This window comes from Typha latifolia, chromosome 8, assembly GCF_019914945.1.
Source record: "Typha latifolia isolate L0001 chromosome 8, TyphaL0001v2, whole genome shotgun sequence".
Taxonomy (NCBI): Eukaryota; Viridiplantae; Streptophyta; class Magnoliopsida; order Poales; family Typhaceae; genus Typha; species Typha latifolia.
The window spans coordinates 12,406,493-12,429,953 of record NC_133093.1 but is presented as its reverse complement, the minus strand read 5'-3'; the positions used below and the strand labels follow the sequence as shown (position 1 = coordinate 12,429,953).

Here is a 23,461-nt window from a genome sequence, read left to right as displayed (position 1 = left end):
CCTAAGATTGAAGAAACTTTATTCAGCATATGGACTTTGGAGACATAAATAAAGAAGTCTTCAAACACACTCCACTCCAGATTTTCTAGATAGAGCAATGCTTGAGTATCTCAGATGAACCATATGATATTTGTAGACACTTTTACAGTTACCCCACAAGAATTACTCTTTCTAATGCCATTCTCCCAGGAACAATTCTTCTAATACCATTTGTTCCCTCATATAACATAAAAGAGATGCATGCACACACACACACAAACAAAACTAATATATGCAACTAAAATAAAGCAACTAATTAATGGTGAAAACATATTTAACCACGTCAACATGTCATTAAGAACATGAATTGGAAATGTACAATTCAACTGCACTATTTTTCAACTATTTTGCAAACAGAGTGCAATAGCTTAAGGAATTACCAAAGGAGGCCATTGACAGCATAGAAAGGCTCATATTAAAGAACCATGTTCCACAATTTCAAACAAAAATAGCAATAAAGCTGACTGCCTGCAGCAAGCATTATTAAATCTCCCAAAGTTCCACCAAATTGTAGGAAACAAGTTAACTAATCATATGGCGTCTCATTAATGACGTAGCTTGATCTTGATTCAATTTAACATAAGAGAAATCTCCATAACACAATCCTTAAGGTATTAGAAGCGAAGGTACATAAGCCAACGCGAGCAACATTTAGAGACTATGCAGAGGATATACACATAATACTACTGCAAATTGTACCGATGCATATAGTTTCTAGCCATAACAACGGATAGGGTCATTGCAGCCTTTTGCCGCAGACTGTTTAAACCCAAAACGACCACCTTTCTCAAGATACTGTTGATGATACTCCTCTGCCCTATAGAACTTCTTTGCAGGAAGAATTTCTGTCATGATCTTCCTGTTCAAGGCTTTCTGGTGCCTCTCCAGTGATTCAATTGCAGCTTTCTCCTGCTCTGGTGTGTAGAAGTATATTCCTGACCTATACTGCGTTCCCACATCATTTCCCTACACTCAAAAATTAAAGCAGATGTTCAGCTATTAATGGATAACGAATAAACCAGCCTTGTGCCTATGTATTATGCAGTGTGATAGCCTCTTCAGATAGTACTTTCAGTTCTCACACTCCTTTTCATTAACTCATGGGTTCCAATATTTCCATCACTTATATTATTTAAATAGTCATTTCACTCTCTAGATGCTACTGCATGTCAAGAAATACTCAATTGTCAAATATCATCAACATCAGAAATTATCCATATCTCAATTTTTTTTTAAAAAAATTGAAACTTTTCAAACCATGGTATGTTCATGCTATCAAATACAGCTCCACAACATTATTATTTGAAGGACGTCAAACAATTACTTCCTAGTTTGATAAAACAGCAATTACAACCAATGTAATGGCTCTCAACATCATTGGTTTAAATAATACATGACAAATGCCAAGCAATTGCGCAACAGGTAAAAATTGGAATATATCATAAAATTAATTAAATACATTATAACTTCAATTAACACTTGTAGATTAAATTTAATATCATAACTGGCCCATGCGAAAGGAAAACTATTAGGTCATTCATTTTGAGACCAACCGCATAACATAGAGACCCTCCACATCACATACTTCCATCAACCCAGTAGACTGACATCGCTTCACTATTCCCTAAGAATTTCTTCTCCTGCTCAAGTATTACTTTTTGAGACCCATGGACATTCATGACAGAACAACTTGGGTCGGGCCAAGCATGATTCCAACCCAATCCAGTTGATCAACATACAAGTTCACAATCTCTTGAATAACAAGTCTGATGCTTCTATGTCATAATTATTGATTCCCTGGCCTTACTTCAGCAAAAGGCTCAGTGGAGCCTATTTCCACTTCAGTCGTTGTACCATATCTAAATCATTCCTACCTTCTCCCAAACATAATCAAACCCTTTATCATACTACAAAAACCTTTATCTACCTATAGGCAAAGATGGAGTTTACTGTTCTTGCTTGATTGTTCAGTATTGATGAAATGCAAATCCATCAAAGAATTTCAAATATCTAAAACTTTTCATTTGGTTCTGGGAACATCAGCATATTAGTCTCCATCCAAGTACCTTAATTAAGATTTTAGATGGAAAGCCTTGTTTAAAATGACCACACTTCTCTTTAAGACATCCTAGATCCCCTCTGCTCATTGCCTTCGATGTCATGCTAAAGTGTACAAATAATGCAATTGAAACTTCAACAGCTCCCTAATTGGTTTCTTAAATTTGGGTTTTTCTTATCCTGACATGCAGCTCAGTAAGGATGTCTGCAATTTGGTATGGCAAAATGCCCAATATTATACAAGGGCACACTTCAGAGTCTAAATAAACTGACATAGAAGTTCCCTAACAATGCTCGTCCCAATTTTTCTTAGAGGAATGTTGCTATAGGCACAATTAGACCGTACCAATCTACCTGGATAGAGCTGACAATGGAAAAGTAATAAAGTAAAGCTTGACGATTGTTGAAAAAACATCATTTAATTTTTATTTCATTGTTTAACTTTATAGCAATGCAAGCTTTTTTTTTATTTCTTGACAAATAAGCACACTTTTTTTATATTACAGCTCCCAGATATGGACACTAACAAAGCCATGTAATGCCTCAACAATCATCAAGTTCCACATAGAGTTATATAGAGGATTTAGCATAATCATACTTATTCAATATTATTGACCTAATTCAGCCCTATTAATCCCCAAATCCAACTTTCCAGGAACGACCCCAATCACCTCAGCTAGTGCAAAATCCCCCTTCCTCTCCCAGATACCTTAAATTTTTCCATCAAAATCCAACTCGGAAAGATTCTACTTCCTCCACCCTACACACCATCCCTACATGCACGAGTCATCCAAAACATGATTAACGGATTCTATTTATTTGTTGTCCACCTAACCACGCTCATATTTTCACCAAAAGTAATTTTTCTTCGTGTTAGCATACCATCAGCATAAGAAAAAAGAAAAGATCTTTCTATTTTTGTTCACCTGGCGATTTAGGGTAGTAGGATCATGGCGGCCCCAGAAGAGATCAAGCAAGTCCTCATACTTGCACAATCTCGGATCATACTGCACCCTAACAACCTCTGAGTGGTTTGTCGTCCCCGTGCAAACATCCTCATAGGTGGGCTCATGTAGATTCCCCTGGCTATACCCCACCTCGGTCTTTGTCACCCCTGAAACTCTCTGGAAAGCGAGTTCGACTCCCCAGAAGCATCCGGCCCCGAACTGCGCGAACTCATTCCCGGGCGCCGGCGAGTCAACGTCGGACCCCTGCGCTATCGCCGCCGACGCCTCCGCCGAGATGCCTCCCCGGCTTCCGAAACCTAACCCTAGTTTCCCTAACCAACTCATCCGGGTCGGAGAAGAAGAAAAGGAGGAAAGGGAGGAGAGGGATAAAGGTTTCCTGGAGTTTTGAGGAAAGGTTAGAGGTTTTGCGGGAAGGCGAGAGAGGGAGAGAAGGATGGACGGAGGAAGGGGTGAGGTTAAGATGAGGGGCATCGTTGGTAATGAATTGGAGGTGGCGTCAGCGACAAGGTTTGTTTGCTTATTGGTTGGAGACTTGGAGTTGGAGAGGGGTAAAGGCGGATAACACACTGGGGAACGGATTTCGCTTGCATGGTGATGTGAAGGAAAAGAAGGACACGTCATCGAGATGTAACGGGGGAGAGAAGTTTCGTGAGGCCAACGTGGGGCCCACCTTGATCTTTTCTAAGCAACTCCACAGAAGATCGCTTTGGTGGTTGTAAATTAATAAATATGATGTTACACAAGGAATAATAAATTACAGCACCAATGAGTACAAGATTTGGCGATGCATCGATTAGCCATTATGGATGGTATAATACAATAGAAATTAACTATTAAGCAGCAAATTCTAGATTAAGGCTGATATGGACACCCCTAGTGTGAGGAATAGCAAGAAGGCTTCGACCCAGCTGCCCTCCTTAACATCCTCTGCTTTCTTAACCTCTCGTGGCATGGAGCAAAGAAGTCATGCATCAGGGCTTCTTCTGCAGTGATCCTACACCTCGGGTTCACTGTCAAACACTTGTCCACGAGATCAAACAAGGAATCCGGAACCATCTCGAGGAACTCGGGCCTCCTAGTGTTAACTGTGCACCACTCTCTCAGCTCCATGGACTGCAGTGACCTCACATCGAACAGCTCCTGCAACAAAGAAGACTTCCTCCCATTATTTAGGCCCATTACTCTTTAAAAGAAATTTTACGCAAGCAAACTTGGTTTGCTCATGTACCGAAGGGAACGACGACTCGCAGCCGTGTAGCTTGGCTACCTCCCAGAGATCCTCGCTTCCCCTCAGCTTTGCGATTTCCTTCACATTTCTTTTGGCCACAGCAGCAGCATTAGTTTAAATTTTGGCAATTGGATTCACAGGATCTCAAATTACGTGAAATGCATCAGACTTACTGGTCAGGGTCTCCACTGAATGGCGTTCTGCCTATCATCAAGTAGAGAAGCGTAACACCAGCAGACCAGACATCAACTTTGCACCCTTGATGAAATGATTTAAATAAGACCTGCAAGCGGAGAGTTTATTTCGCTGGATTCATAAAGGGCTAAAATGGATGCTAAATGTTCCTGACAAAATTGATCAAACCTCGGGAGCACGAAATCCTTTGGTTCCTACACAGGGACCTTCTCTCCTCTGCTTACCGTTTCCTGATAGCAGTATCGGATCAGCTCTTTCTGATTACGAAAAAAAAAAAAGCTAAACATTAAGATCGCATTTTGTGGTGTCAAATACCTCTGCTCTTAAACATGCCTGCACCGGCAACAACATTGCCACTAGAATGAACAGGCATGGGTGTCAGCATAAGAAGCCTCTTATCTAGCTTTCCCAAAGGAGCAGCTACCCTCTTTCTCTGAGAAGCTGGAGGTGCTGCTGCCCTGTGCTTGGGGCTTTGCATTGCCTCATGCAGAAAGTTAATTAACTCCTTTCGTCCTTTGCAAGGGATGGGCTGCTTTAACCTGTCTGAAGGAGTCCGTGTGCTAGTTGCATCTTTCGCTGAGGTTACGCCAGAAACATCAGCAGCTTGACTCCCGTATTTGTTTTTGTGTTCAATTTTTGGCAAGTCGTCCAATGGATTCATGTCGGATCTCTTCTTGGATACGAGTCGTTTCTTGGGATCACTAGCCACTTCCTTATTTGTGTTATCCAAAATACAATCAGCCAATATTCTCCTAGCTTGACTACCTGTAGCAAACTTCAAAACGGACTTGGAAGCTGTGTCTACATTTACATTTGAAGCCGTTCCAGATTTATCTATTCAAATCAAAGGAAAACAGCTTCACATTAATAAAAGAATGAATAATATACACGACCAATGTGGATGAACTAAATCAGCACTTAAGAGGGAAACATGAAAGATGACAGAGATTGGAGAGTTAGCGGCAACATCTCAGAATGGGTAGGTAATTAAAAATTTGAAACCTTTGAAATGGAGACCTTGGCCACAGAAGGGCAATAGTGGAGACATCTACTGAACAAGGATGTTGAAAGTTGGGATAGCCTACTTGGACAGGGAGAAGTGAGAGAGATGGAAAGAGGGCTACATTAGGTTGAAAGTTGGGGAAGCTGAAGCTGAGTCAAGGTTGAGCAGTTCTTGAGCTGGATCACTAACTTCAGGTCCTTAAAAAAATCATGAATGAACTGAAAGAAGTTCAACTTACTCTCTCTGAAAAACTTTTGGTGCAGGTCCTGTATGGGAACCAAATGGAAAGGAAAAACAAGAAGAAATATGTAGTTAATTTCTGACCATCAAGATATTTCTTATGAGAATGAAAAGAAACACAGAAAAGAGAAATATAATGGTACTAACATTGGCTAAATTGAAGTCAATGAGATATCCCTTGTTGAGTTTACGAGAAAAAAGGAAGTTCCCAGGTTTAATGTCTCGATGCACTATTCCCTGCAAAATACTCGACATGAGAATGAGGAGATAAATTGTCAACTGTTAACTAAGACAAATCTGCCATCCATCTCACCTGCTTATGCAAGCTTGCAAGCGCTCTAAACATACAGTAACCATACCATTGTAGTTCAAACACATTTATTTCCCTTTTAAGGACCTGTTTAAAAAGAAAATGAGCTGGTGCATACAATAAAAGTTGCAACGGATAAAAAGAAACCTCAATCACCTCTGGCCTGTCATGCTCAACATGTTCTAGAACAAAGCACTCAGAGTCAACAGTCTTGAAAGAGCCTTCATATTTTATCACAAAGTTTCTTCCCCTGTAAACAAAAAATCAACCAAGTATAAATTTCTTTGATTCGAAATGATTAGAAAGATAAAAATTAGCCTCTGGGAAACATAATTGACTAGTAAGTACCCAAAACGTTCCAGCATCTTCATTTCATTGTTGACGTGATGTGAATGAGCATTTGCGTGAGGGCCTGGTAGAAAAACGATGAGTGTTAGCAGATTTCAGTGTTGCCTTCTACTTGTTACTCCATTAGATAATATGTCCTTGCCAGATAACTGAACAATGAAGGGAGGAGATATGTTGCCATTTTACATACACTTTACGGCAAATATTTTTCCATCTGTTTTTCTTCGAACCCTGTAAACAGTCCCGTAGCCACCTAAATATGCCATAAAATTATTCATGAGAATAAAGAAGACGGATTTGAGGAAAGGTGGGACGGATAAGATGTATTTGATGGAAAACAAATATACATCCTTTACCTGAACCTTCCTCTTCTTCTATGGTAAAAGATTCAAAATCAGGCAGTAACTTGGGCTCCGCATGGCTCTGAAAAACACGCCAAAGAATTAACAAGAAGCCAAATGTAAAATCTTTTACAGGCTATTATCTGTTTTTCCAGAGATTATATAAATTTAGGAAAGGTCAGCACTACGACTGGTATCAGTTGAAAGGAGCTCACCTTGGGAGCCTTCACGCCAGTGTGCCCCTTAACTTCTTTAGGAAGCATATCACAATTGTTGCTTCTCTTGGTCTTTTGCTTCATAATAGGATGTTTATTCACCCTTTTCTCCAGTCCATCCTTAAGGGAGTCACCAATCCTCAGATTAGTTGGCCCTTCCTCAGGATTTTGCAACCTAACAGTTAATCCAGGTTCTTCTGTCATCTTTGGTTCCAAAGATGATTTCCCTTTCTCCTTACAAGTAGCGGTTGGTAGAATTAATTGTTGTATTGCAGAACATTCAAACTTGGAAGCTGTTGGATTTGTTAACAAAGACTGCCTCGTATCATCGTCTTTTTCAAGTGCAACAGGATCACATGAAGCTTCCTCTGCTTGACAAGAAAAAACATCAGCATTTTCTGCATTCCCCACCGGAACTGTGGTACAACCAATGAGATTGTCTTCCTCATTGGAATTAACATTCTGCTCTTCTCTAATTCCAGATATGCTGGTCTGCAAAGATGCTAGTGCATTCCTGACATGCACATGCTCACAATCTTTTGTCAAATCCTCCACACATGAAGTGAAACCTTTTGCTTTGCAACCCTGAAAAGGTGACCCTTCTTCCAATTCAATTGTCTTCGTAGTTTCAAGGACAGTGGACTCATGGACGTTGGCCATGATTTCAACATCATGAGAAACATCGTTATGATGACGTGCATCGAGCAAGTTATTTTGCACCAGTATGGTACTCGTATTCTTATGTGGTTTGCCAGACTCATCATCTCCTAAACAGCTGGGTTTTGCGTGTAGAGTACTTGAAAAAGAAACAGTAGATAGGCAGGAGGTTGAAGGCAATAAATTCTGTCTGCTTGAAGAACAGGAGGGATGCCCTATGCTTGATGTGCCAAATGACATAACATTGCTTTGTAAACATTCTATAACACCACTGTGTACCTGCATACATCATTTCAGAAGTTTGATAAAGCAACACATGATCAACCAATGTCACTGAAAGACACGACCCAGTTATGTCAAACTTGGGAATGTAACATTTGGTAAGGAAAGAAAGCTAGTTCTAATCAATTAATATATATAGATATCAAATAAAAATAACAAGAATTTTGGTGTCTCACTAGTTGTTTTAATCAAGGTTCACAATATCGAGATCGGAATCGATATTAGCCATCTAAAAAGATGGTAAGTAAGTGGCACCTGCCTAGCACCTAAGTGCTACATGATCACTTCTTTGCCCATCTATTGCTTACCGTCTTTTAAAACCTCGCCATTATGTAACATGACAGGTTCCCGAAGTTTATGCTAATTGTTCTGGATTTAAAGGAAAAGCACTCTCTGTTAACTACACTACTTATATTAAACGTGTAATTGCATATAGAATTATAGAAGATTTAGACGGTGAAATAATCATTAGGAATGCAAACAGATCAGAAAAAAAAAATATCTGCGGTGACACTGAAAATTGCTTCCTAAAACACTCCAACTATTATACAGTTTGGTGAGACAAAAAGAAAGAAAGAAAAAAAAGAGAAAATTATAACAATTATATATCATCATTTTGGAGCATCATGCAATCAAAGTTCTAGTTCATGTGGCTTCCTATCACATAATTCAGTGCTTCTGCAACAAATATTACTAAAAGTTTTAACATAATGAGCCAGAATGTGCATATTACCTCATCAGTTGTGATCCCAGTCCCATTTACAGAATATAACTGATAGTAGATTTCCACATCCTCCTTAAATTCATTCACATCTGGAACAAATACCCAGTCCACTTAAAAAAAACGACCATATCCTCACCAAAAAGAAAATGTACACTTGAGTGAAAGAAATACCTCTATCAGAGGTCATCGAAAGCCTCCTCTTAGCTCTCGGCACATGCATCACTTGACCCTCTACATCCCGCAACTTCCTCTTCCTCACATACATCAAGGAAACATCACCGCACCTTCTCCTCTGCTCCGAAACCCTAACCGCAACCCTCGGCACAAACGGAGCGAGAGCACTCGACAAGAACCGCCCGAAGACAGCAATCGCCGTCTCAGAAACCGTAACGAAGTGGTCGTCGGTTAGGCACAGCGGGGATCCAGGGATCCGGCAAAGGAATTCGACGAAATCCGGCGACGGAGAAGGGAAGATGGCGCATCTTTCGGCGAACTCGGCGGGGTGAGACGGCCGCCCGACGCGGAGGAGGACGGTGAAGAGGTGCCACGCCCGCTCGATCTGGGACGAGATCGGAGGGAGGAGGAGGAGATCCGACGGCCGACAGAGAGCTTCCATAGCGATCTAGATATGACTTCCGTCTCCAAGCATCGAGATCCAGGGTTGGGCTAGGATCTGAAGGAGATTAAGCTAGGGTTCTGGGTGTGGTGATGGTGAAGGAGAGAGATGAGGGATCGATTTGGGTTTCAGACAACGGAGATGAGTTTTTTTTTCTGTTCTTTTCCCCTCCATTCCTCTCCTCAAAATGGTGTGGAAAGGCGGGAAACTGGCTCGTCTGAGATTGAGCGATCTCGCACGTGCCGATTTCCCGCTCTTTTTTTCCCAAAGGTTGGAGGTGGTCTTTACACTTTTACCCTTATACGTTCTCAATTTAAATATAACTACAAAAGATAAAAGAGTAAAATTATATAATAATAAAATAAATTTAAGCCTAATTTTATAAGATAAAGTATTTTTTTTTCTTAAATTTAATTTATAATATTCAAAAAAACAAAGATGGAAGTAAGGTGAGGAGGGAGAGTTTTTTTTTTTCGAAAGAAGGTCCATACATCGATATCATAGGTCTCTAGATCGATATCATTTAGATTAGGAAGAGTTACATATAGAACTCAGCTGCTCTCCTGACCAAAGCCCAGACGACCTATTGCGCAGAGTGTGCTGAGCCATCCTGTGAGTAAATACATTGTTGCACCTACTAAGTAAAACCTAGTTTGATCAACAAATGTTTGGAGAGGAGGAGCTGGTAATCCAGGACTACATAATGTGTATCCTAATCTGAGCTAGCCGGAGAAGAATTGATCTGGTTCACAACATTTTGACAGTCGCTGACGTGCAGCTAGGATGGCGCAAGCTTCGCCTAATAAAAAACTTATACAGTGATTTAGGAAAATAGAGAGGGCGGCGGATGAGAGTATTGACTAGGTTTGAGAAAAATGTCGATTCCTCCGAGGTGAGAGCTGCACCACGCAGCGTCGACCCAGCCCACGCAGGTGGAGGGGAGGATATCCGGAACATTCGGAATAGTTGACCAAGCCCCCATCTCAGGCTGCTTAAGGGTGTGGTAATGGTGTCCAATGCAGCTTGATTGAAGCTCATTTGGTCTAAAGATGACATCCCTTGGGGAGATATCTAGATTTTTAAAGACCTCATCGTATCTAGCTTTCCAGATGCATCGGAGCATATTGAAAGTAGAAGCAGATGTCCTCAACAGGTAAGTTCTGTCAGAGATCGACTAACTAAGCTTCCAAAGAGGGGTTACCCCGAGATGGCAAGAGGGTCAAACATCACGCATGAAAAGGCAGCTGAGAAGAATGTGATCAATGGTCTCTCTAGAAGAGGAGGACATAGGATAAGCTTCATCAATGGCTTGGATACGACTATGAAAGAATAGCTTTTGTTGGAATAGCTCGGACTAAGCACCTCCAAAGGAATATCTTGACCCTTGGAAGCAGTAATTTTGAGTGCCAAATGAATGACGAGAGCTTTCTAGGGTTATCGTATGAGGTAGAGCTGAGCTAGTTGCCATTAGAGAGAGTCATAAGCTGTTTTTGCTGAGAGAACACCATCTTTCGCAGAAGACCAAATGAGCTTATCGAAACAATTAGTCGAATAATGAGTAATATAGGTGTTCAGAATATGAGGAGCTACTAATGGGAGAAAGATGGTGCAGATGAGAGAATGCTTCAAGAACCGTCACTGATGAGATCGCTAACTTTGGTGACAGAGTTTGGCATGTGAAGATACTCAGTTGTAGCTGAGGGTCAAGGATCGGTTAGTATAGAAATGGATTCACCATTCTCTACTACCCACCGAGCTTGCTTGAGGAGGGTATCCTTCACTTCGATGATTGAGGACCACGGGGCTGAGCATGCATGCTTTATATTGGTTTGCCAAAAGGAACTTGAGGGGAAGTATTTAGATTTTAACAAGATTGCCCAGTTGGATTTAGGGTTATTGGGAAGGCACCACGCAAAGCTTCTACATTAGAGCCTTGTTGATTAGAGAAGGTTGGCTCACTTCAAAGGCCCCTTATAGAGGTGGGCCAACAAGATATATAATTTCTCTACTAAGATATAGATGAAAGTTTAAAAATTTTATCTCTAACGGGCTATTCCAAAGAACTCATAGTGCAATTACCAACTCCGGATAAAAATTTAAATTAATAATCTTCTTTGAAGAAAGTAAGATAAGAGAGCCGGATTATTATTTAAGTCTCCGGTTGTTATGTCTGTTAACAATATTTGGATGTCCTTGTTAACGGGCATGGATATTTTACGTCAGCTTTTAATCCAATGGCTCTGATCAATTTAACTGTTCCTGATTGTCTGGGACTCCAACCCTGTCACAAGGCACAAGCTCATTTACAGGTAGACCCAAAAGATCGATTTTTTATAGCTTTTCGTCCTCGATTTCCAAGCAAGAAAAGCTTCCATCGCGAATCCGATGCGCTTGAACACTCGAATCTCTAATTAATGGCGAGCACGACGAGTCCGAGAGGGAGATGGGTGTCTCGTGTGGAGAATCCCTTCAGCTTCAAGGTCGCTCAGGTCTTCACTGGCTTCGGCGTCGGCTGCGGAGTTGGAATTGGCGTCGGTCGTCCGATTTATCTTGGTATTTAGATCACCATGTATCCCTGTTCCAGTAACAACTTTCTTTGGTTCATCTTTGTTCTTTGGGGAAATTACCCAAACAGTTTATGTGCTATATCGCTTGATGTCGGAAAATTATTGTCTTTTACTATGTTAAGAAGCCGAATTCGGAATGTGTGAAAATTAGCTATATTTCTTCTAATTAAAGTTTTTTATGGGTTTAGGGATTTAATGCTTTATGCTTCCATTATGGATTATTTTTCCGCTGCTATTAAATTGTTAACTCATGTTAATTAGGTGCAATACCTGCGTTACAGCAAGTTATGACCGCCACAAGAGGAGCAACAGATGCTTTTTCTGGGATTGGAAGACATGTTAATGGCTCTGTAAGGGCAATTCGGTGGTTTTATACTTTGTAAGAGTTGATAAGTAAGTGGTGTTCTCATGTCTTTTATTGTTATCTACTTAATATCTCAGCTAAAGAAGTTGGGATTGAAGAACATTGAAGCAGGTGTTGGATGTGGGATTGGATTAGGCCATGGCTTTGGTGTCGGTATGATACGCTGTGATTTTGGTTGTTGTATAACTTTTTTGCTTTGGTTTATATATATATATATATATATATATATATTGTTTTTCTATACATGGTTCAACTGTAGTCATTGACGGAGTTTGTGGCTTGTATAATGAGATAGTAATTATTTGTTCTCTCTTTGTAGGGATCGCGTTGAAGCCTGGAGTGGTTCATGGGATCCAATCTTCTGTTGGGGTACTGAAATCTGTTTCACTTGTTTGCATGCTCTTCTGTTGGTTTCTTCTGATATATATCCTTCAAATGTGACTTTCTTTTAGGAAGTGATGAATAAAATCATGAGGAACCTAGAAAATGTACCTGGCTTGTCTTCTGCATCGAATCTCATTTCAGGGTCTTTACCGGGCAGTATTACTACACACGGTGGATCTGCCACGGAAAACATGCAAACTTCCAGTCATTCTTCTGTGGAATTGGAGTCTGAAGCGGCTAGAATCTCATTGCAACAAACAACAGGTGGTGAAAATTCCATCCCAGAAATTAAGAAAAATGGGCTCACATCAAGGAAGTCCATAGAAAGTCATAGGGAAAAGGTCCTTACTAATGTTTTGCAGAATCCAATTCTCCAAAATGACACGGGGACAAATCTCAGTGAAATGGTACGTATTGGAACCAGTAATGCAGCCAACTTTTCACAATATTATTATTATTATAATTGTAAGTTCAACATGTCTTCCTTTTTTATTAGCTTTTCTGGTAAGATTTACATAAATGGGGTTACATAGTTTTCTGGTAAGACTTAGGGGGTTACATAAATGGGGTGAGTAATAATGAGGTCCATTGTATATTTATGCTCCTACTCCATATAGAAAATGTTAGCTAAGCTTAGGTCCTTTCATCAAATTTATGTTTGATTTATATGTAGAGATAGTGTAGATGAAATTTATGTACCTTTTTGAGAGCTGAAGTATATCTTGATGTTATTCCTGTGCAGACTGGAAAATTAGGAGACTTAAATAATGTGCTTCAAATGGTGAGTTCTTCATAGTTACTGTTCTTATTAATATGTTACATAGTAGTGGTTGATTAGATACTTATTAATATAAGTGCAATGCACGTTGTTTAGCTATGTAAATGAGGGTTGTCTCAGAGTTTTTCATGTTGTTTTGCATTTAGTTTGGTTTTGATTCACTTCATTAGTGTTCTCCGGATGTCTGACCAGGCTTTTGGACACATGAAGTGAACAATTTGAATGTTATATAGGATAGCTCATCATGTTTGGGTTGATATATCTCAATTTTTTTTTCTCTTATAAGATAGGGCAAAAAGTAAGAATACTTGGTAGCTAGTTCTAAAAGTTTGTATATAAAAAGGTTCTACTTCTGCTAGTACCTTCCCTGTTAGATTAAGATTTTTAAATTTGTTGTTTATGAAATGTTGAGCATTGGAGAAAACTGATGGAATTGTCTTCATAAGTTATAACAAGCTTAATTTGTTGAAGTTTTAGCTCCCCTTACTCCATATTTGTACAAGCTCAAAATGTTGAAATTTGTGTCCAGTTACTGAAGCACCAACAAGTTATTGAAGAACTGATGGAGGAGAATCAGCAGCTGCGCCATATACTGGTGGAAGACCTTAACATTCCACCCATCAAACTCCAGCCAAACCGAGCGGGCAGAATCAAGGCTTACTACCCATGTTCTGACTGTTTTGAGTGTCGTCGAAGGACTAGAAAAGCAGCAAGATGACAGCAACCTCACTTTATTCCACCTCTGTTCTCACATCTCAGTTTTGATAGCTATGTTAAATTTTGTGAAAGGATAGAACAGGATCACAATTCCAGAAGACAACCTAAACATTCAATGAGTTTCTATGTACAGAAGTTCACCCATAGTATTGGGGACTTGGGACTTCCTCAACAATGTCAGACTACAAACTCACAGACTAACCTAACTGAGTTGTACTGCCTTTCACTTACTATAATATCCCAGGCATCTTCGCTTCAAAGGGCAAGGTCAATCAAATCGTGTACTTGGATAGGTTATCTCCAAAAGAAATGGCATGATATGATCTTCCAAAACTCTGTTATGTGCAAGATTTCTATCATCTGGAATACAAATGAATGCATTTGTATTCGATTGAGAGCTGCTCTTTTTATGTTCCTCTGGTATGTATGATCACTCTGTAAGAACTTAATTCAGAAATGTCTCAGAAGTGATATCCAATCATCGCTAAATTATGGTTGTCAAATTGTATACTTTGGTGTATAACTTATTTTACAAGGTGTTTCCACTTCATATCTAACTGAAAATGAACTTGGACGACAAGATTTTATCATATCGCATTATGATCTCCTCTTTATAAGTTACATATTCTCTCACTCACCAACTACATACCAACCAAATCCAAAGTATTTTGCCAGTAACTCCACAACCTAAGGGCCCTCTTATCACAACCAAAGATATAACCATCTCTACTTCTGTTTATTACCTCTTTGATGTTGACTTGGTTCGATCACCTAACACAGCACCTACCACCCAATAATTTATCTATTTTCAATCTAAACCGTTGCTTTCTTCATCTCTTAACTCTAATGGTCTATAGCAATATCCACAAATCCGACTCTTCTCCATTAACGACAATTAAGTTCTTCGAATCTTTGGAAGAGTTAGGTAAATGTTTATCGATAAGGAGCTGGAAAATGTCCTCGCACCTTGCAAAGCATTAGGTGCACCAAAGCTTTGAAGCAGGTGGAGAAAAGAGAACGACCCACATAATTTAAGGAAAGCAATAACTAACCCAACCAAACGAGCGATTAGAGTTGCCTATATATAACATTCTATGTCATCACATCATTTAGCAACCACAAATCTCATGGCGAGTGTAATCGTTCTCTTGATCCTCCTCGCAGCCTCTGCTCCGGCCTATGCCACGGACTACACTGTGGGGGATTCCACAGGCTGGACCAGCGGCGGGGATTACCAAACTTGGGCTTCCGGCAAGACCTTCGCCGTCGGCGACACTCTTAGTAAATTTTCTTTTTCTTTTTCTTTTTCTTTTTTGCGCATCTAAATCATTTCAAGACTGATACTTTATGATATATGACAGTGTTCAAGTACAGTTTGATGCACACGGTGGACGAGGTGAGCCAATCGGACTACAATGCCTGCTCGTCTAGCAACTCCATCCAGTCTTTCAGCGACCAGAGCACCAAGATCACCCTGACCAAACCCGGAACCCGTTACTTCATCTGCGGAACGCCGGGCCACTGCTCCGGCGGGATGCAGCTGGCCGTCACTGTCTCCGCCACCACTAGCTCTCCACCGGCGGCACCGACGACGCCGTCATCGACGCCATCTACGCCGGTGGAGGGATCACCGGCGGAGGGATCGACGCCGTCGGATACACCGACTCAGACGTCTTCTCAAGCTCCACCGACTACCAAGTCATCCACCAATGGCAGTGGGAGTAGAGCTATAGGTGGTGGTTTGGATTCCGGGAAGGGTCTCTTGGTTGGTCTCTCTCTCGTGGTGGGCCTTGCTCTGTTGGGCTAGGCGAGAGGCAGTGCTTTTGTCTTTGTTGGCTTCTTTCTACGCTTCTCTGTGGACTATTTGAGTGTCTCTTATTCTAGTACCTCTTGTAATAATTTATTCCAGTTATTTCATTGAGAGATTTTTATATAATTACCACGTCAAAACTTTCAAAATATAATAATTAACGCTTCATCCTTCGAAATAGTATAATTACAATTATTATATTATTTTAAAAAGATCATTCAGTGAGTTAAATCGAACAGACTGCAATTAAAATTAAATTTAATTTCAAAAATTAGCATTTTACCCTTGTATAAATTATTTAAAATAATTTAAATTCTAATACTTTACCTAATATTGTAGTGTACGGAACAATAAAAAAACATTAATAATATTTTATACTTTAAAATAAAAAAGGGGTAATTTAGTCATCTATATATGTTTTTTTAATTTTAACCCTATATTTTTTTAAGAATATTTTATTAAAACCTAATTATAATGATAATTTTGAATAAGTTCTTAGTGACAATTATATTATTTTGATGCTTTAGAATTAGAAACGTTAACACTCTTAAATTTAAATTAGTTACATTTATAACTTTACTTATATTGTTTATTATTTAAAAATAAAACTTAATAATTATTTTGAATAAATTCATATTTAATTACTAACTGTTAATAAATATATTAATTATAATATAAATCTTTTTTTTTTAAATATGTGTAACTTTATTGCCCCTTTCCTGGTGTGATAAGATTTTAACTAAAATATATATAAGTAGATATTTAATTATTAAATATATTTAAAAGAGTCATAATTTATAAATATGTGTGAATCAAATAGGAGTTTAATGATAGTTAGAAATATTATTTTTCTAGTTATGCATTAAAATTAATCGAGTTGATAAGAGTTTTTTTTTTCTTACAAGTGACCAAAGATGTTATATAATCGACCTCAATACTAAATAATTATTGATCATTTCTTTTAAAAGAAATAATAGAGTTCGTAATGAATGATTGGGCTCGGTGGTATCACTCCGTGCGACCCCGTCTTTTTCGCTTTTAAGCCTCTCTCTCTCTCTCTCTCTCTCTCTCCCCCAATTCTTCGCTTTCTTCTCCTTTCCATTTGCACGTCTTCCTTCCTGACGATTAAATTTATCGATTGGATTACGTTTTCTCTTGGCGATCTGCCATTTTTGATGAAGGCTTGGAAAACCCGCAAATAATAAGATGGGTGGTGGTGGTCAGTTGATCTCGGTTTATCCCGAAGAACTCACCTTCGAAAGTAAGTTGAATCAATTTCTTGATAAATTTCGCCCTATTTTTTTCGGTTCCTTTTAACTTTTATTACAATCAACAATGCGTTCCTTGCTGATTAGTTGAGCTGGAGAAGGCGTCTTATTGCAATCTCAAGGTCGTCAACAACACAGAACACCATGTCGCTTTTAAGGTATTTCTCAGATTTATCTATGTTTTTTTTTATAATAATTATGCTGTGATTTTAACACGACTGTGCTCGTTTTGTGATTATTTGAAGTGGGTCATGCTAAAATTTTGGTTTTTTTTTCTTCTTTTTCTCATATGGGTAGGTCAAAACTACATCGCCAAGGAAATATTTTGTTAGGCCCAACACCAGCGTGGTGCAACCTTGGGATTCATCTACCGTAATAGGTTGCTGTTTGGGATATTTGGCTGCATTTGGTCTCTTTGTTTTGGTTAATTTTATGTCGATGTAGCTGATCCTTTTTTCTTTTCTTTTTTTGCCAACTCTGTTGTTTGAATTTGTAGTCACTCTTCAAGCGCAGAAGGAGTACCCACCTGGCATGCAATGCAAGGATAAGTTCCTCCTCCAGAGTACAAAGGTGCCCCCGAGCGTAGACATCGATGAAGTGCCTTCAGATGCGGTGAGCTATTGCCTATCGGTGTCTTGCACCTTATGATAGAGGATTGAGAGTTTCCTTGGTTTGCTCTCAGTTAAAGTCGTTTTCTTATTTCCTGTGAAGTTTAATAAAGACGGTGATAAGATAATAGAGGAATTGAAGCTCAGGGTTGTTTACACAACTGCGGGAAGGCATGCAAATTTGGAGGAGCAGTCTGGTCTTACTTTATCAGCAACTGGGAGCTCGAGAGAAGGTTCTGATAACCTTGCGGTGAGATGTGTGACCTTCTGGCGCACCATAATTAAACATCATTCAGCTTCTTTGTTCTTTTAGTTTTTATTTATAAGTTTGCTTGCAAGTGGCATCTAAAATATCTTTTCTTCTAATTTGTAGATGCCCAAGAATTTAAGTATTGAAGAGGTAAGAGCGTATATCAGCAACCTCTCCACTAATTCTTATTCTCCTTTATCTTCTTTGAGGATATGTAGAGGTAACTTCTACTGAGAATAAATTCAGTAGCAACTGTACTCTTTCTCTTAAGTAATCCATCTTGGTGATGATCTATCATCTGCTCTTTGTTGAAAGTTCACCTCTAAATCTAGTCTCAAATATAACAGCCTAATATATTTTATCCTTCTTCAATGTACAGTAATCCTCTATATCCCTATTCAGGCTCCCAAAATAAATTGCTATCAAGTGTAAATTTAAATTCAGCAATCTGGCATATCTCTATGCTGCATTTGAACAAATAGACATGCTGTCATGCCTTAACAGGGCATTTTAGTCTGAAAACTGATGAAGAATATAGATGCCAGGAGGGTTGGCATTAGATTTACTGCCAAGCTTAATTGTTAGAAGTTTGTCAAACTTTGTGAGAGTCCAAATTTCTTGTATTTGGAAATGTTCATAGGTCATGAATTTGTTGACTTAGTGATCCTGGGAAGTGAAAGCCCTGGGGAAATTACTTTCTTAAAAAGTTTGTCTTCTTATGAGAGTAGAGATATTGGCAAAGAATTATTAAGTGATACTATGTGGCAATGAACATTGACTAGTTTAGGCTTTAGAAGTATATATTAGATGGAAGAGGAGAAGAAATGGAACTTGCTAAATGCTCAATGATGAGCTGTTTAGATTTCAAGGAGGAAATTTTAACAACTTTCTGTGAATTAGTAACTGACGAAATGAAATGGGATTTAATGGCTGAAGCAAACAGAATAAATGATCAAGTAATAGAGCTTTGAGGAGATTGGAGATTTTGAAGAGCCTTGACGTAAAGGAAAAATATATACAAATGGATAGGCTTGGCATCAGAATTGTCAACTTCTTGTTACAGAACTTTCCTTCAGAGCGACCTTTAACTTCGTTTCTCAAATTGTGCAGATCCAAACAGTACATCGCTTGAAGGAGGAAAGGGATTCCACTCTTCAACAAAATCATCAGTTGCAGCGCGAACTGGTTTGTGACAATTCATTTCTTTTACAATATCTCAGATGTCTTTTCTTATTTATACTGTGCCTCATTTATTAAATTCATCAACAAGTGGTATCCTATAGTCGAGTCGCATAAAATGAACAGGGAAACATGTTGACTATCAATGATGTTCAAGTATAATCATATTGCTCTAGTTTCCTCATCGGCATGTTGCTAAGAGAAGCCAACATGTCTCGTCCTTCTTCAAATTCTCTTCTGTTTTGCATGCACTTTCCTGCTAATACTTTACTGGAAATCTTTTTCAGGAATTGCTGAAGAGGCATAAAAACCGTAAAGATGCAAGGTTTTCATTCACGTTTGCTGCATCTGCAGGACTAATAGGTTTAGTGGTTGGCTTCATACTGAACCTTACATTATCTGCACCACCTACTGCGTAGATTATGATCTGCATCCATGAAAAAAAAAATCCATATCCACCCCAATCATCTCAACTGCTTGAAATTGGTTTGTTTAAGTTTAATGCAAAACAGCAGAAGGAAGCTTGTTTTGTCTGTCATAGCCTGTTAGATATATTCTTTTGTTGTTTAGCTTGTTATTTTGTGTTCCAGAAGATGGTGACCAAGGGTTGTCTCGTTCTTTCTCTCTTCCTTTTCCTTTCCACGAGTTTGTATAAATAGCTTGATATGTTTTGAACTACTTGTAACTTAATGTCCAAATACAAAGAAAAAATATTAAATATGTTGTTTGTTCCTCTTTATCTTCTTTCTTAATAAGATTATTACTGTATCTCTCTTTATATGCTTTACAATTATTATTTAATTGGTTAGATTAGGGGTGTCAAAATAAATGATCCGCTTGAAGCTCGGCTTTAACTCGATAAACTCAACTCAAATTATATATTCATAATTATCTACTTGAAAATAGCTTAGTTTTAAGCTTGAGTTTGACTCTAAAATTTTTAAAATATACTCTGATTTTTGGCTCGGGTTTGACTTAGGCTCAGAAATTAATTTTAAATGAATCATATATTTCAAAAAGGAGTATGATATAACTAGAGAAAATAATACAATAATTTTTGGGAAATACAAAAGGTATGCTTTAATATTACAACAGACTTCATATTACAATGAAACCAAAATAAACTCTAATAACGTAGAACGTCACAAGATTAAGCATATTAATTCTCAACCCCAGTAGGAATAGTGGCACTAATCACCAAGTTCGAATCACCTTCCTCGTCGTGCGGTTCCGGTGACATCACCACCACAATCCCTTCGCCATTACCACAAGATATAATATCATAGGAGACATGAACAGCCTTATTCCCTTCCATTAGACTAAGCTCTTCAACACGACCAAACTCCTCCCAGTGTACCACTTCAACATTAATAAACGGGCCATTTGTCCTCACATCTTCACTCCATCTCTCCACCTTCAAACTCTTTTCCTCGCTAAGGAATAGATAAAAATTAGACACTCCTCCTGCTGCTCCATGATCTCCAAGCTTAGACACAGCTTCCGAGGCAACAAGTTTGTTCAACGATGGCATGAGCTTGCTTGGCTTCTGCTTCTGAGAGGATTTGAAGAGCATAGTGGTGGTGGCGGTGGTAATGGTGGGTTTGGAGGAATAATCGAGAGGCATAGACTTGATGTAATTTGGATTGGCACGCCTTTGGAAGTAGCTCAAGTGGAAGATTGGATCTTTGAGGAGATGACCTTGGGATAGCATTTGGGCGTGCGTTAGAGCCCACGATTTGAGGAATTTTGTTAGTTGCCAAGGATCCGCTAACAGAAGACTACAGCTGATCCCAATGGAGTATCCTTCCTCCTGGAATCGCGTCACCTACACCCACATACATATAATTCCTTTAAACAAATTTAATTCAAATTAAGTACATATAATTAGTAAGCAAGAAAGCTTGCTATATATATATATATATATACCTGAACATAAAACAAAGCCGAGTAGTCTGGATTCTCTTTATCCACGTCAGCCCAGTAGGCCAAAAGCGACTCCTTTTGCTTTCTATCCTTCAAATCCAAGAAGTCTGAGATGGTCATATCGAGTGATGCTTGCACTAGCCGAACTCCGGCGTCGTTGGCCTTGATCTCCCACAGGCCGTCGTCGCCGCCGTTAGCGGGGCGCCGAAGCCGGCCGGCTAGCGCCGGCTCTTCGACTAAGGCGACCCCGAGCGACTCCCTCATCCACGCGGCCAGCAACAACGCCGACTCATGCTCGAAGGCCTTGTTGTAGTAAAAGATAACTACAAATCGGCTTTGTAACGCTTCGGCGCTCAACGGAGCGGCGGCGGTGATCGGACGTGACCGCCCGGGATCCGACATCCTCACCGGACTTACGCTTTGGAACGACTCAATGTGTAATTGTTTGCCAGCCATAGTAACTTATAAGCTCAAGTGAACAAAACTATATCTATATAAATAGACACACACACACACACACATATATATATATATAGATCAGCTTAGAAGCATGTATGCTATTATATATATAGACTTTTCTATTACAGTAGATATGGAAATTAGTTAGCAGGCATATAGACATTTATTAAGCAGGCAAAAGAGAATATATATATATATATATATATTGAGAAACCGGGCTGGTGGGCAGTGAACATCGTTACATTAAAGTTGATAATTATTACCACCATTAATATTATGGGATTTGTTAGGTTTTACTTAACTAAGTTGGTTTTAGCTAGCCCCATGACGTGACTTACTTGATTAATAAGTGAGTTAGACTTTTATTAAGGAGTACTTTTCTCGTATCACTTAGTAAAAAAGAAGACAAGAAACGAGGAGACTTTTTTCTCTACGTACAACAAGGGTTTGCAACTAAAGAATTTATTGGTTAGGATCAAGGTACAAGAATCTTCTTCTTTACATCTACAAGGGTGTTTTTGCTTCAAGAAGATTTAAGTTTCTCTACTGGAAGTATTATCTAAACTTGTTAATTTAAAAATAGGGTTATTGGTTTTATGTGAATAACATTCTTGTGACCTTGAGAGACTTGTTGTGGTGATCTTTTTTGTACCAATTCTCTTGATGGTGGATTCAATTTTATGCTCCGTGAATTTTCCCTTTGAGAATGATTTTACACATAAATTCGGTGTTTTAGCTTTCTTTGGTGCTTGGTATTATTAATTACGTATATTTTTTTAATTGGCATCAATTTTAGCTTTCATTGTCATAAAGAGAGATCCTATCTAATACGATTAGACTCGTTTTGGTCATTTATTTGACCCACATAATATATATGTATATATAATTTTTTTCTTAATAAAATTAGTTTATATATCTAACTTATTTGGCGCTATTGGTAGTTGTGCTAGTCAAGTGGTCTAATAGGACTTGGATTGAAATTTATTACAAGCTCAAGGTAAACAAACAGTTTAATTTCAACTTATTTCGACCCTTTTTTTGAGTTGTTTGATAAGCGTCAAGCTTGATTTTATCCAATTTGAGTCAAATTTGAATTGAATTTTGTATGGTTTATATTTTATAGAATCAAACTAAATAGATAACTAAATTGAATCTTATTGGCTATATATATAGTTAAATTCTACTTGAATTTAAATTTGAGTTTGATTGGATCAATCAAATTAAATATAAAACTAAGTTAAATAGTATGTATATAGTTCTTTTATTTATAATTATATATTAATGGAATCGCATCGAGTTGAGATTAATGGAGCCGATTTAAAATTAAATTTGAACTTGATCTATTCGATTCAAGTTTGGGTTCTTTCATATATGAACTTAATTGAGTCTTATCTAGCTAACTTAATAATTTTAACAGCCCTGCTGTTTATTAAATGCAATCTACTTTCGATAGTTCCTCTTTTCTAATTCAATAAATCAGAATTAATAAGCCGGAGCTCGGCAAAATTTATGGGTACTAGGGATGATGACCTTTCTATCATAAATGAGATACATTATACATACCCTGTTACTTGTATTATAATATCCAGCGGTCCAATTGCATCAGAATATAGATAGGTATTAAATTAAAACTTTATTAGAGTGTTTCATTTTATCTAATATGGATGTTGAAAGGTGTAGAAAAATGCAATAAGAAGGATTCTGAAGCAGGGGATTTTTTTTATCGCATTTTTTATAATTTGCCCAAAATTCGAGGTTATTTACATGGATATCAAACAATTTAGAATTACAAAATAAAATATACTTATTCTTAGTCAATGAGATTTTTTTAATTTTATTAAATTATTGAAACTTAAGTTTATATTTATCGATAAATAACCGGGAAGGTAGATGTTGAAAAAAAGCACAAAAATTTTAAGACGTAGACATA

General features: G+C 38.4%; 6 protein-coding genes across 7 annotated transcripts; 3 read left to right on the top strand and 3 right to left on the bottom strand.

The window, feature by feature from the left end:
- Positions 1-561: 561 nt before the first annotated feature.
- LOC140793772 (peptide methionine sulfoxide reductase A3-like) lies at positions 562-3,649 on the bottom strand. Its single transcript, XM_073145459.1, has 2 exons — positions 3,024-3,649; positions 562-1,005 (listed from the first exon to the last, which is right to left on the bottom strand). The coding sequence occupies exons 1-2, from the start codon at positions 3,534-3,536 to the stop codon at positions 754-756; spliced, it is 765 nt and encodes a 254-aa protein (XP_073001560.1). The 5' UTR covers positions 3,537-3,649; the 3' UTR covers positions 562-753.
- A 163-nt stretch (positions 3,650-3,812) lies between these two features.
- LOC140793771 (uncharacterized) lies at positions 3,813-9,364 on the bottom strand. Its single transcript, XM_073145458.1, has 15 exons — positions 8,780-9,364; positions 8,618-8,697; positions 6,946-7,881; positions 6,746-6,812; positions 6,580-6,642; positions 6,390-6,453; positions 6,198-6,291; positions 6,045-6,128; positions 5,879-5,968; positions 5,730-5,757; positions 4,804-5,322; positions 4,657-4,718; positions 4,467-4,576; positions 4,294-4,381; positions 3,813-4,205 (listed from the first exon to the last, which is right to left on the bottom strand). Exons 1-15 carry the CDS (start codon positions 9,222-9,224, stop codon positions 3,939-3,941), a joined length of 2,997 nt encoding a protein of 998 aa, XP_073001559.1. The 5' UTR covers positions 9,225-9,364; the 3' UTR covers positions 3,813-3,938.
- A 2,115-nt stretch (positions 9,365-11,479) lies between these two features.
- On the top strand, positions 11,480-14,537 carry LOC140793418 (uncharacterized). Its single transcript, XM_073144893.1, has 7 exons — positions 11,480-11,777; positions 12,053-12,141; positions 12,233-12,308; positions 12,475-12,524; positions 12,608-12,946; positions 13,282-13,320; positions 13,847-14,537. Exons 1-7 carry the CDS (start codon positions 11,639-11,641, stop codon positions 14,033-14,035), a joined length of 921 nt encoding a protein of 306 aa, XP_073000994.1. The 5' UTR covers positions 11,480-11,638; the 3' UTR covers positions 14,036-14,537.
- A 320-nt stretch (positions 14,538-14,857) lies between these two features.
- On the top strand, positions 14,858-15,970 carry LOC140793421 (blue copper protein-like). The gene is made up of 2 exons (XM_073144898.1): positions 14,858-15,315; positions 15,396-15,970. The coding sequence occupies exons 1-2, from the start codon at positions 15,129-15,131 to the stop codon at positions 15,839-15,841; spliced, it is 633 nt and encodes a 210-aa protein (XP_073000999.1). The 5' UTR covers positions 14,858-15,128; the 3' UTR covers positions 15,842-15,970.
- An 824-nt stretch (positions 15,971-16,794) lies between these two features.
- On the top strand, positions 16,795-19,888 carry LOC140793419 (vesicle-associated protein 2-1). Of its 2 annotated transcripts, XM_073144894.1 has the most exons (8): positions 16,836-17,105; positions 17,200-17,270; positions 17,410-17,491; positions 17,609-17,724; positions 17,824-17,970; positions 18,094-18,120; positions 19,081-19,155; positions 19,437-19,888. In XM_073144894.1, the coding sequence occupies exons 1-8, from the start codon at positions 17,051-17,053 to the stop codon at positions 19,566-19,568; spliced, it is 705 nt and encodes a 234-aa protein (XP_073000995.1). In that variant the 5' UTR covers positions 16,836-17,050; the 3' UTR covers positions 19,569-19,888. The 2 variants fall into 2 exon arrangements, with proteins under 2 accessions (XP_073000997.1, XP_073000995.1); XM_073144896.1 differs by lacking the exon at positions 18,094-18,120 and having other exon boundaries at positions 16,795-17,105.
- A 269-nt stretch (positions 19,889-20,157) lies between these two features.
- On the bottom strand, positions 20,158-21,596 carry LOC140793417 (uncharacterized). Its single transcript, XM_073144892.1, has 2 exons — positions 21,076-21,596; positions 20,158-20,974 (listed from the first exon to the last, which is right to left on the bottom strand). The coding sequence occupies exons 1-2, from the start codon at positions 21,526-21,528 to the stop codon at positions 20,309-20,311; spliced, it is 1,119 nt and encodes a 372-aa protein (XP_073000993.1). The 5' UTR covers positions 21,529-21,596; the 3' UTR covers positions 20,158-20,308.
- Positions 21,597-23,461: the final 1,865 nt, after the last annotated feature.